We start from the raw sequence: 13,201 nt of genomic DNA, 5'->3' as shown, positions 1-13,201 counted from the left end.
AAAAGCTAAAGAGCTGTATAAGAAATTCCATCTGGCAGCTGTAGAGTAGATAGTGAACATAAAGAAGAGATTCCTTTGCTGTGCCTAATGCATGCTGCTTATCCAAATTAGCCACACAATTACTTCTATCAATGCAAAACTAGTTTAATGTTTTTTTTTCTAGTGCACAGCACTTGAGAATGACTTAAAATGCAATGTAATTTGCCACAGTGTATGTCCTGAAGTGGCTCACTAATGAAAAGAGGATTAACTCTCCATTATTCTGAATTACCATTTTGTGAAATCACTAACAATATTTTCATTTATATACATATAACCCAAGGGGGAGAAATATTCCAGCCATCCAAGCGATTAACAAATAAAATTTATTAGATAACATGCACTTTGTTCTTATTTATGAAGAGAAAGATTAGGGTATAAAAATGCAGATGACTGGATTTTTATCATCCTTGTTCTGATAATACCCTTAAATCCATGACAGCAGGACTGGGGAGCACCGGCGTTGTGTTCAGTGTTGTGTGCACACGCTGGATTGAGGGCAGAACCCGTGGGATGCCAGGCTCAGCAGGCACAATCTCACAGGCTTCAGCACCTGTGGGGCCTCTCCGAGGTGTGCCCCACACCCAGGTCTGAACAGCCACCACAGGTGCCACAGAGAGGGAACAGGAAGGTCTCACCAGCTCACACAGCCTGCCCTTGGCACAAGCCAGCAGAATGAGAGGGAAGCTCTGCTCTGGGCACAGGAAAAGGATGGGATGAGCTACAGACTGCCCTGCCTCACTGGGAGGGAACTCCTGGCCCCAGATACAGGGCTCTGTTCCTCAGTATGCCCTGAAGCTGGGCTTAGACCTTCCTGCTGGGGAGAACTCTCTGGGACAAGGGGTTCTGGGACAAGGGCAGTTGACTTTTCATCCCTGACCCATGAAATAAAAAGGCTGTCCTGAAGCAGCATTTCCAGGAACAGGCAGGGTGCAGAGTTCTTTATGCAAAGGCCATAAGGACAGTCCCTACACCAGAGAGCTTCCACATGACCCTGGGATTAGCTCTTTTGGTCAGAGCAAGGTAGTAATAACGCCAGGCTCACAATCTCCATGTGGGCCATTCACTTACAATGATTCTTGTGGGTCCCTTCTAACTCAGGCTATTCTGTGATCTAAGGCTGTGTGTCCCCAACACAGTGCAGTGCCATGAAGTGACTGCCAAGCTAGCACGGCACTGGTACATCATTCAACCTGCACTAACTCATCTATAGCCCACATGAAGCACCACAAGGGGTGAGAGCCTGCTCCAACAAGCCTGTGCAGAGGTAACCCTGCAATCTGGCTGCCATCTGACTGCACTGGGTGAGCACTCTGCAAGACATGGTCTCCTCTCAAGTCTGCCAGAGAAATCTGAGCTTTCCCTGTCTGGGCTTGTGCTAAACATTCATCCCTTATACCCACAACAGCATTAAGAACAACCACTCCAAAAAATCCAATCTATTTTTCACTTTTTATTCCAAGAAGGCTGGCCTATGGAATAGTCTTCCTGGAGCTCTGTTTGGTGTATGTAGAGCTAATACGAGATGAGGTTAGACATCTTTGATTCCTGGGAAGATGCAAGCCCTTCTGCCCCCAACCAAATGCTTCATGGCAATTATTTGCAGAGTTGAAATAGCAAACCAGCCCTTTTGCCCCCTTTTCCCTCCTCCTAGTTAAACTCTGTTCCTTCTTACATAGTCTAGAGTCAAATCTGAAATACATGTTTTATTACAGGAATTTCAACTGATGCTTTCCTGTGCTCTAATTCAATTTAAAAATCCCTGCAGCAGATAACATTGGCAAGGCATGAAAGAACATAGTGTACTTGAAAGTTCAGGGAGCATGTGGCTTCCCAGGACAGACAGAAACAAGGATTTCTCAGCAGTGATAGAGCTTTCACAGTGTTAACCAAGCTTCAAACTGCGCCGGTGTTCCAGTACCACAAGCGATCATTTGCAGATGTAATTGCCCTGTTCTGAGGTGTAACAAATCAATGCACTGTGGCCACCAACTGTGATTCCTGATTACATGGCTTTCTCTTCTTCCTTTCCTCCATCCCCTGTTATGGAGCCATGAATAAAAGTAGTCAGTCCTTCAGCATCAAGGCAATAGGCTCTCAGTTATAATTCCTTACTAGACGAATAGCAGTTCTTATCAATTTCTAGATAACAGCCTAATCACTCCCGAAGTCAGAGAGTTCTTAGATTTGTATCTCTGACAGACAAACATTATCTACGCTGCTGAGTCTGCATGTAGAATTAGCATAATTCTGGCACAGGAAGGAAAAAAGCTCTCCCAAGGCATGGCTACTGGGGCAGATAGGTGGGATTTGGTAATACACATAGGCATGCAAGAAAAGCCCAAGGTAAATTTACAACAAGCTGGAATTCTCAGAGCCCTTTAAAAATCTCAGGAGAGGACCACTTAGCTAAACATCATCATCATGTTTTAAGAAGCTTGGCTGAAAGTCTTGCCAGTGAAAGCAAGCCAATTTTTGAACAAAGGTGTACACTTGCCAATCAAAAACTGACTCCACAATCTTACATGGCTTTGGAGTAGGAAAACAGGAATAATTCAGCTTTTTCAAGCTTTGTAGAGAAACAGAACATGACAGGCACAAAAGAGCCCAAAGTGAGCAAACAAACCCCATGGGTACATGGCATGTCAGTGAAAAATGGACATCCTGCTTTCAGGAGAGCTCTACAATAGCCACATCAAAGCATTAGCTTTATTTTTGGAATTAAAAGGACACAAACATTCAGCAGCCAACACAAAAAAAAAAAAAAAATTGGGAGCAACTACAGGATTGCCTGCAAGAAAGGTGATTTTTGGCAGGCTGTACTTGCACACTTTTTAAGATCAAGCCAAACTCCACATCTTGTTACAAGTCTCTTACAGAACCACAAGGTTCAATTTCTCCCTTCAAGGGAATGAGACATGAGCAACTGCTACTCTGAGACACCAAAGAGTCCAGTAGAAGAAATAAAAACAGAGCCCATAGGGAGATGCAGCAAACAGGGAATCTGCAGCTGGCAACATTGGAAAAAGTAAGTGTAGAAGAGAGTACAACAGTACATGGAACATTCACCTGAACAGACACATTTTCTCTCCCTATGTTGCTGAAAATCATGAAGGATAAGCCTTAGTTAATGATAAAAAAACCCAATAACTTAAATTTGCACTCAGTTCCCCTAGGTGCTTTAGATCCCTGGGCTGTTAGATCTACCGAATTCTTGCCAGTGGATTTTTCAGGAAACAAATTCCCAACAGAGACTTAACTTCAATAATCACAAACCTTTGAGTTTTGTTTCCTTTGCTGGTGAGCTCATCTAACAACATATTCCTCACCTCACTCTGGGGAGGCAGAAATCTGAGTGCAAGTCTGTGTTTGCCACAGAACAGGTACATCTGTCTCAAGCAATGCTCAATCACACCTGGTCAGTGCTGCTCCCAGGATCCCACAGCTGGAGCAGGAGTCACTTGCTTTGTGTTTCCTTGGGTTAACGTTCTGTTGTGGTTGCATTCTAGTTTCTCGCACATCCGGAGAGCGCTTCTTCATGGACAAGATGTCATCAGGAAGCTGGAATGCTGGGAAGAAAAATGCATATACAGCAGTCAAAGTAGATCCTGATGAGGATTATTGTACCCCAGGAGCATTTGAACTGGAGAGGCTCTTGTGGAAGGGCTGCCCAAAGTACACTCACGTCAATGAAGTCTGGCCCAACCTCTACATAGGAGATGAGTAAGTGTACACAGTACCCCCTATGTAGCAGATAAGTGTACCTGGTACATCTCTACACAGGGGATGACCAAGCTCTTCTAAACACAGCTCACTGACAGAGCAAAGCGGTTGAAACCACTGACAGATGTCAGAGTTACACAGAGCAATCAGAGCCTGGCATGGCCCTGACTGTTACTGCTGCTTCAGGAAAGCACAGAGGAAGTGCAGCCGGGTCTGCTGTTAAAGACAGAGTGACAGCACTGGTTGTGGCACCAGCATAGGCTGCAGAGGTTGAAGCTCATCATGATCTATTTTTAAATGGTTCGTTTCAAAGAGTAATTTGCTATTTATCTCTGAGTGAAAGTTGTTCCACAGTTACAGAGCATGGCCTGGATGTGTTGCCACACCTTAGGTTGGTTTAGGCCTAAAATGTAATTCTTGAAAAGTGACTGAAGAGACAGCTCACCCTGCAGCAGTATTTCTGCATTTCCAAGCCTGTGCTTGTGGACATAGAACACTCTGCATTTCTAAATTGCCCAAAAATTAAAGCAAACAGAACCCTGAGGAAGGCAAAGCTGCAGAGATTTGTCTCACTGATCAGACCAAGTATGATTTGGAAAAAAACCCAAATCCACAAAACAGACTTAGTCCTGCTGAGCATGGGACTAAACTAGAAGCAGCCTATTCCAAGAAGCAGAGGAGACTGCTGCAGCAGGAGACATGCCATTAGAAAATCCCAGCTCAAGCCCTGAGCAGAGGAAGAGAGCTTTTCTTACCCCTTTGGCGTTATTGGTCCAATTCCCATTTTCCTCTACACCCTGCACTAACATGACATTTATTTTTACATCATCACTGAAAGACACAAGTAGGAGCCCCAGTGGCTCCAAAGTTCTCAATAATTTTTTAAAAGGTCCTAAAATTCATCTGTTACCAGCTTATAAAAGAGGAAAGATATACAGCTTTGAAAGTTACAAGACTCCTAATATCATCCACCAATTACTTTGTGGCGCCAGAGGCAACAGAAAGACACAAGAGTTCTGGTCTTGTACCAAGCCAAGGCTCCCACTTTTAGAGATAGGGATAGGAGAGAGTGTGTGTGTGTGTCTTGCGTGGGATAAAAAAATTAAACCATGGGAACAGCCTGTCCAAATAATTCAGGAACAAAAGAAAAGGGGTTGAGTTTTTCTCTCCATATCCCACCCTGCCCCTCCTGTTACATATTTCTAACTCAAGATTCACCATAAAGAACCTCTTCTGGCATTTATTTCCTACTTCCTTGTTTAGAATCACCATCAGAATTATTCTGAATGAAGCTGTTAGAATATTTTTCCTCTAATCTCTGTGATGAAGCTATAGCTGTGCCTGCTGAGCAAAGGGATGTAACCAGACAAGAAGTCAGTCTCTCAGCCCAGGACAGCAGTCACTGACTCTTTCCTGTAATCTTCCTGTAGCAGTGGCTTCTTACACCTTGTAATTTAGTAAAAGCTAGAAGGCATGACTCTGAATACATCACACACCTGACACTTCATACAAACTAACCAGAGGAACAAAAATACAAACTTCTTGAGAGGTCCATAGAGCTACAACGTGCCATGCTGGGCAGTGTGTTTCTGCTGAGGACTGGACTTAAGTCAGGAGGAAAACCAGTGGTGCTTCAAGGGAACACAGGTTCCCCACCATGATAAGGCAAAAGAATGAGAAAACCATTGGAGAAGGAAAAACAAGTGAGGAGCCAGTGGGGCGGAACAGAAATAAAACTTCACCAGAAAATAGGACTCTCCAAAAGAGAAAAACTATTGTCAGCCAGGCAAGGGCAAACTTGACATGGCAGCAAATCTGAGAGAACTGGTCTGCTTGCAAGGTGCAGGCTTTCACTACCCTAACTAAAATTTACTTTGAAATAGGTAAAGTCCACAGACCTTTGTATCTTTCCTGGAGCCAGCTCATATCTTACTCCTAACCAACAGCTTACCCCCTCAGTGTGGCAGAGCTTTTGTATTGTTTCAAGATCTTGCTTTAGAACTGGTGGCCAAAGAGATGCCACAAGCCATGAACAGATGTTGGGTGCATTTGCATCTTTAGCCATGCTAAATTAAGGTTGATGTTGAAAGAATTTGGTGGAACTCATCAACAAAATCAAATGAACACACACATGCAGAGTTTATCTTCAGAGCCTCCACATCTGCACTTCATCCCTGCCTCCTGCATTTACAAGGTTAACAGGACTTGTGACTGCTTATGGAAATGCTAATTAATTACCCTGACTACGTAACCACATCTTCCTTCTAATGCAATCCAGGCTATCAAGGAGCCCTGTGAGGCCACTCCATCCTTTTGTTACGAGGCCTCACTGCAGATGTTACCCAGAGGCAATGAAATCTCTATGAGCCTGTCAGATCCAGAATAATCAAAGCCTCAAAATATAACATGCTGTGTTCAGCTCCAATTGAAATTTTCCCCCAGCAAGTTCCAAGGGCTTTAAAGACCAGATACTGGAATTTGTATGACATAGCCCAGCGACAGGAATAAAACACTCTTGGCCAAGATTTTGAGTCAATTGCTACCAGGATTAGCTTTGCATGTATCCTCCTCATATTTAGAAGTCCTCTAAAGGGATAGAAGGCAGCCTTGTCTTTCCTTTGTTTCACTGGCCACCTGGTTACTTGCATAGGCAGTTTTACTGGCAAATCCCAAACCTACTTGGTTCATTGGGATCACATGGAAAGTTTCTGCCAGTTACTAATCTTGTAGTTTTTTCTTGCAGCTCTTCAGTGATGGCCTTATTACCTGAGATGATGTTTAGGCTTCCACATTTATGAAGTTCAAAGAACATTTCAGTTGAAGACAAAGGCCTCCCAATTTGTTTTCCTCTTAAATATGCACTAGATCTCATTAGGATTTAAGGTCTGATCACAATTTCAGGTCTTGCCATATTCTCAAAGTACTCCCAGAAAAAAAAAAAAAAAAAAAAAAGTCTTCTGAATTGTAATTCTTTACACGTTAAGTATGAAAAATAATTTTCTGGGTATGCAGCTGAATTGAGCTTGCAATTCACACAAGCTATGGTCTGTGCCTGTGCCTTGCCATGGCTCAAATGGTCTTCAGAACTGATGTAGTAACCCAAACCCACAATTTGGAGTGCATGAAAATTAAGATAAATAACTAAACACTAAATATATGCATAACTAAAACTCATTCTCTCCTCTTACCTTTCTGCAGAGAAGCAATACAGCATGGCTTTTTCCAAGTGACTAGATAAAAAGACAATTTACACTAACCTATAAGAAAACAGATGGGACTCACTCAGGCTAGAAAACAGCTACCTCCCACCATTTAGCATTACAAACTCCTAGCATCTACATCCGTATTAATCATATAAAAATAGAAGCAAATACAGATTTAGATTATAACAACACTCTTGAGGACATAGTTTTAACTTGGGTAGAATGAGAACCTGCCAGTTGTAACAGCAATTTAATAATTCAGAAAATCAGATCTTTAACACTGGCCAGTAAATCTCAATGCTCCAATGGTTTCCAAGACAAGTAACACTTCTCCATAAAATATCTCTGTCTATCAGTGATTTCTAACATTTGATGAGTGACTGAAGTCAAGACCAGGAACTGACTGACCACAGCATGTGTGCTTAGTGCCTTTGCTGTATAGAAAGCAGAGAGCTATTTCCTCTGTCCAGGTTGTATCACTTACAAAAACTACATCCACCATTCTGGGCTAGAGGAAAATCTTTTCTATCCCATAATCTGATGATCCCATTCAGTATTTTCAGTGGTACCTAAAAATTCTTTTAATTCACACTGAGCAGGAGGTACACAGAGAAACGGAGCAACACCTCAGAAGGAAAGGGGGATACAATGCTACACTATCTCTAGACTCCCTTGGTGCTAGAGTTACCAAGGAAAATTGGGTCAGTATTATTGGAAATTCTCAACATCTCTCCTCAGGACGGAGAACTGCCAGATTTTCTTAAGAAAGTGTCAATATTGCCTATATTCAGCAAGCTTCTTTCTGACACTGACCATCTGGTAAATTATCATCCTGCATCAAGCTTTCCTTTAGCACTTAAGAAAATGGAAAAGTTCGAGAGAGGCGAGTCCTCTCCTAGTAACATGTTGCCTCAGATTTCCTGGTGTTTTGTCAACCTGGGTCACGTCAATCTGTGGCTTTAACAATCTATACTGAAACATGTTTGCATTGCACAACCTTTGCATGAAGTTTAAGAGACTTGGCTGTACTTAAAGTTGGTAAGCACACCAGTCACCTGCTTGAGCAGTAGCAGCTGTAAGGTGCTAACTTACCTGGGGAGGGAGTTGCTCTGCCCACACCCTCCTGAGCTATTTTGGAGGATTACTTCCCTTCCTTTAGGTGTACTTATGTTTTCCTCATGAGCCGCCCTATCTTCCTTTTGTTAGCTGCTTTCAATATACTTCATACTGCCTGTGAAGGTGCAGGCTGCAGTGCCTTCCAGTTCTTTTCCCCTCTCTTCCAATTCCATTGATTTGGCCAACTTTCTAACAAAAGCACCTGGGACTAAAGTTTGTTATGGCAGTACTTTTGAAGAGAGAGGGGATTTGGTACAGTGGAGACAGCAACCTGAAAGAAAGCATTTTTTCATGTTGTAACTACTTACATTTTTTCTTCCAGAAGAACAAAAATTTTGCTGCAGCACTTGCTATCAATCCTATGAAACTTAGCCTTAAACCTGACAGCAGGCACAGTTAAAGTCTCCAACAAGCTCTCTACTTGCCTTTGCACAACCAAAGAGAGGTAAACAATCTTTAAACAAAAGAGTCTTTTGGGAACCATCTGAAAATGGATGACACTTTTGTCTAGGTCAGTTTCCCCTTTTGGCGAGTCTGTTAGTATCAATATATCCATATGTGAAAGTGATTTTATCTCCAGTTTTCACCACTGAGGTGGGATTCCCACATCAAAGTACTCCCCCTTGCCTCAGAACTTTAAAAACATGTTTATGAGTCCATCTGCCCTACAGTAAATGCAGGGTCATTTTCAGCAAAGCACTGAGCTTTTGCTTAACATAGAGAAAAGGACTTCTGGGTACACTTAACTTTTAGCATAAGTTTATGTGCTCTGAACTGAAGAGCTGATGAGCTTTTACATGGGACTAATTGGCACAGGTCATCTCTTACTAAACTGAATTACACTGAAATTTTCATTGTTATCTTCCAGTGTCACACTTCACCTTCCTTGCATGGGAACACATTCAAGGCAGACACTGGAGACCACAGCTGCACCGTGTAAAAGGAAATCAAGTGCTAATAGCACAGATGGTGGAGATACACAAAATGGAAACAATTTCAAGAGTAGCCAAGTGCTTACAGCTTCACCTACACTGGCATTTGTAGCAAACTCCTCTTTACAATAGCTACTTAAAGTTCAACGACAATCACAAAAATGGGAGCATTAATCACAAGTTAATAGGAAACAGCAGCACCCGAAGAGGGGAAAAGAATGTTGTTAACTTGACTACTGCACTCTGATAGCAAGCAAACTGCAAGGAAAAAAAAAGCTGATGCCTTTTCTAGTCAAAAGTGAATTAGAAATGGAGTCATAAATCCTCCAATAAGGTAATGATTCATCCCTGAACAATCCTATGCTATTAGTAACCTCAACCAATCAGATATTCGCAGATATTTATGCCTGATTTATTTCTCTCTTTCCTCTACAATATTGATACCTCAGGCATGGTAAAAACTGCAAGAAAGGCCAAGAGCATTCCCCTCTCCTTGGAGTGTAATCAGAAGTATCATGCATGATGAAACACAGCAAACCCCTCAGGCTCTGGAAACAGTGGAGAGAGGGATGCTTTTCACAACAGCATTGACACTGCAGACTCAGCTGAGGGTGGAAAGCAACCCAAGTCCTTCCCACAAAACCAGAGCTCACTACTGGCTACGGGCAGTCCAGGCAAACATGTTGAGGGGCACAGTAACATTTCCATTTACAGGCACACAGGTCCACCATATGAGGCCTTACCAGGCTGTTTCTTGCTCTGCTAACTGGCAACCAAGCTGCTGCAAACCCAGCGTGACCCCAGGTTTAACTGCCTACACTATGGCAGCGTCAGTCTCAGCACAGGCCATCTCTGCCTGGTAATGTTTATGATCAAAGTACAAAGTACTGGCTGGCAGGAAGTAAAAAGCAGTTAAACCTGAGCCTGTATGACAAGTGGTGATCCAGCTGGGCTCTTGGCCTAGATTTTGGGCAAAGATTTTACAAGGGAAAAAAAAAGAGGAAGAATTTTCAAAGAACAGTAGCAAAGTCTCTTATGAAAATATAATTATCATGTATAAGACTGGGGGGATAGAGAAAAAGATGAAAGAGCTAAAGTACTTTCTAATCTCCATATTAGGTTTGAAACCAGGCACTCTTGCTGTTGAAAAAGACTGTGTCACTTCAGCTTTCTTCACAAGATGCAGATTCTAAAGCCCAAGGCAAGCACCTCTTGCAGTCCAGTGAACCCTATTTTCTATTACACAACAACTGTTTCTTCATATCGCCACACAGCATTATATATTAGAAATGGTAGGAAAAGCTTTCTGTAGATAAAAGTGTCCAGGGTATCTGCTGTAAGAAAGGTGCCTGACATCCTCTTTACAGACTGTGTGCACTAGCTTGGCCTGCAGATGCAAAAGCCATGTAGCCACAGGACCTGTACTGACCCTGCTCCACTTAGGGCAAATATTTTAGGCCTTGCTTCCAGGTTCTACAACACCTACACACAGTTTGAGTGATAGCTATTCCAGTGAGTATGTGGAGAACTTAATAGATTTGAGTGCTCAGCACTGAGCATTCATTTTCTGAAGTTTTTCAAATCAGCAATGTCAGCAGAAAAAAGAAAATATGCATCTGTATAATAAAGAAAATTCCATTGGATAAAGTTCTATTCAGTCCAAAGGGTATTGCCAAATCAGTCTGCATATCAAGCACAATTAGAAAGCAGATAACATTTTAAAGTCAGCCTAGCCCAAGCATTGAGGAAAACAGAGCATAAATTCCTTGGTACACGTGTAATTTTCTGTTTTAAAAAAAAAAGTTATTTCACAGAAGATTATATAGTTACATCTGAGCATTTATAATGAATTCTTGCAACACCATTCAAAGTTGATACACTGCTGCTTCTGAATCCATTTCCAGCCCAAGTTGGGAAACAAACAGAGCAAACAGAGTAACAATGTGCATATTCCAAACCTCCCACCGGTCAAAGGCAAAACAAATGCTAATGAATTTATGATGCAAAATTATTAAATTGATTTTAAATAAAAAGGAGGAGGATTAATTCCATCCTGGGCCTCAAATTCACAGAATGCAGCTACAGGCAAGACTGGGAGATGGAAGGGGAAGTTCAGAGGAGGTTGGCCAGGCTGAGCTGACTGCTTATGCAAGTTACTGAAAGACCATATCCCTTCTTTCTGAATACCTACTGGAAAACTGAGGCCACCCAACACTGCAAAGTCAGGTCGTAGGAAACAGAACAAGACTGTGTGGCTGTCAGAAAAATGCATTATTTGCATCCACTCTGTCAAAAGGCAATCTCCAATCAAGGAAACAGGAAAATTTGGTTTCATATAAAAACAAGTGTCAAATGTTAATGACTGTAACCTATTGTTTGACATTCTCCTTGCTCAGAACAACTTCAGAATTTAATTCTAATGCTATTTATTAGCCTGAGCAGTGCTCGCAGAAGCCAAAGTGTCATAGCATCTATAGTCCATCAAAAACTTTGGTTTTCTACTGACCCTAACTACTCTGCAGTCCTACTTCCTACTCAGCATGTAGGTCTCCCATGGTTTGTGGGATACATGCTTTGGGCCAAGTCTTATGAATGAAAACCACATTTTGTCTATTCCAGCATCAAGGAGGTAAAACAAAGACAGGCTTAATTTGAAAGCAGGAACTGTAGCTCACCTCAAGGACATCAAAATGAAGAGCAATAGTTATTCACTGCGCCCTTACACTTCAGCTGGGACATTTAACCTGTTTTATTTTAAGTACTCTCCATCCTTTCAGTAGAGAACTGAAGCTCTTTGCTGGCAATGTGTACATACAGGGAATCCTAAGGCACAAAACCTCCTAAAAGGAGGGAGAAGAAAGAAAGTCTTCCTCAGTCAATCACTGCTGTAGGAATACAAAGGGAAGGAGTAAGCATTATTTAACATGAGGTGAAGGTGGCAACTTACAACATTAACAGCAGGATGCTGCTGCTTCTCTGTGCTCCAGGGTCTGCTAAACTTAGTAGGTAGGCATCACCACACTAAAAGAAGCTTTTATTTAACTTTTACATGCTTGTAAGGGGATGCGTGGCATTATTTCATGGCAAAAATACCACTACTGTCAAGACATTATCATTCCTGACCAGAGAGGAATATCTGCAGGGCAATATTTACTCAGAAAAGCCAATGATCATGGGCTTAATTTAAATAAGAGCAAGCATAGGTAAAACCTTCAGTATCCATATCCCAGTTAAGTGCTGTAATCATTAGGTCCTTGACTGCTCAGAGGGAGGTTTTGACTTAGAGGTTGGAAAGGCAGTCAACTTCAAGCTATTGTGGGCTGTCACCACTAGAATTACAAAACACAGCAGGTAGCCCACCACAATGTCCTGTGTGACAGCAGCTACATTTACACATGGAAGTGTTCAGGAAACATTCATGGAGGGAGGTACTCTTGTTTGGAAAAAGCTTTTTTACATCATGCAGCAGTTATGTGAAAATATATTAACAGAATAAAGGCTATGCCATTTTTTCTTTTTGTAAAAAGCTTTGTAGTTTTCCTAGGCACTAATGAAACTTGACAGCTTTTTCAGAACAAAATTTTCCCAAACTAAAAGCTTTCTGAAATGGAAGAAAAAAAGTTTTTACATGCCTGGCCACAAACTCTATATTTTTTTAGGAATTTTATCCTAAAGCAAGCACCTACAGTGGGTATTGAACTGTAGAACAAATCTAAGCTTTCCTCTCTTCTCTGACTTCCCTTGTCCAAGGGAAGAGAGGACAAGAACAAATGAGAACCTTTGGCTAAACACATGAATTACAGCTTCCTCTGAAGGGTAATGTCCAATTTCCTTATATAGTTCCTTTTGCTTTAGACCTCTGGTTTGGCCAAACAAGACAGTAAAATGGAGTTGTGATAGGAAGTTATATTCATACAAGGATGGGATTTAAAAACTTTATTTATTTTTTATAGAAATAGAGAAAAACTCAGTAACTTCTTTTGGGGAAGAAGAGCTTCTTTTTGAATCACAGAATATTTTACTACTCACATATTACTGACTTACTACATCTGCAATATCGTTTGATGGGACAGAAGGGAAAACAGCATTCATGGATCCTATTTCAAGTTCTGCCACTGATTTCCTTTTCTCACTTCAGATAATTCCTTCTATTTCTTTCTGTATCTTAAGTTTCTTCTTGTACAAGAT

General features: G+C 41.7%; 1 protein-coding gene across 6 annotated transcripts in view; it reads left to right on the top strand.

Moving 5' to 3' along the window:
- DUSP29 (dual specificity phosphatase 29) overlaps positions 1–13,201 on the top strand; it is a 63,861-nt gene that overhangs the window by 44,973 nt on the left and 5,687 nt on the right. For all 6 annotated transcript variants that reach the window (XM_053984167.1, XM_053984168.1, XM_053984165.1 and 3 more), the window contains one exon: positions 3,549–3,762. In XM_053984167.1, the coding sequence (XP_053840142.1) occupies positions 3,549–3,762 (214 nt within the window). The remainder of the gene's footprint in view (positions 1–3,548; positions 3,763–13,201) is intronic.

This window comes from Vidua macroura, chromosome 8 (genome assembly GCF_024509145.1).
Source record: "Vidua macroura isolate BioBank_ID:100142 chromosome 8, ASM2450914v1, whole genome shotgun sequence".
Lineage (NCBI taxonomy): Eukaryota > Metazoa > Chordata > Aves > Passeriformes > Viduidae > Vidua > Vidua macroura.
This window is presented reverse-complemented; position numbering and strand designations above follow the sequence as displayed.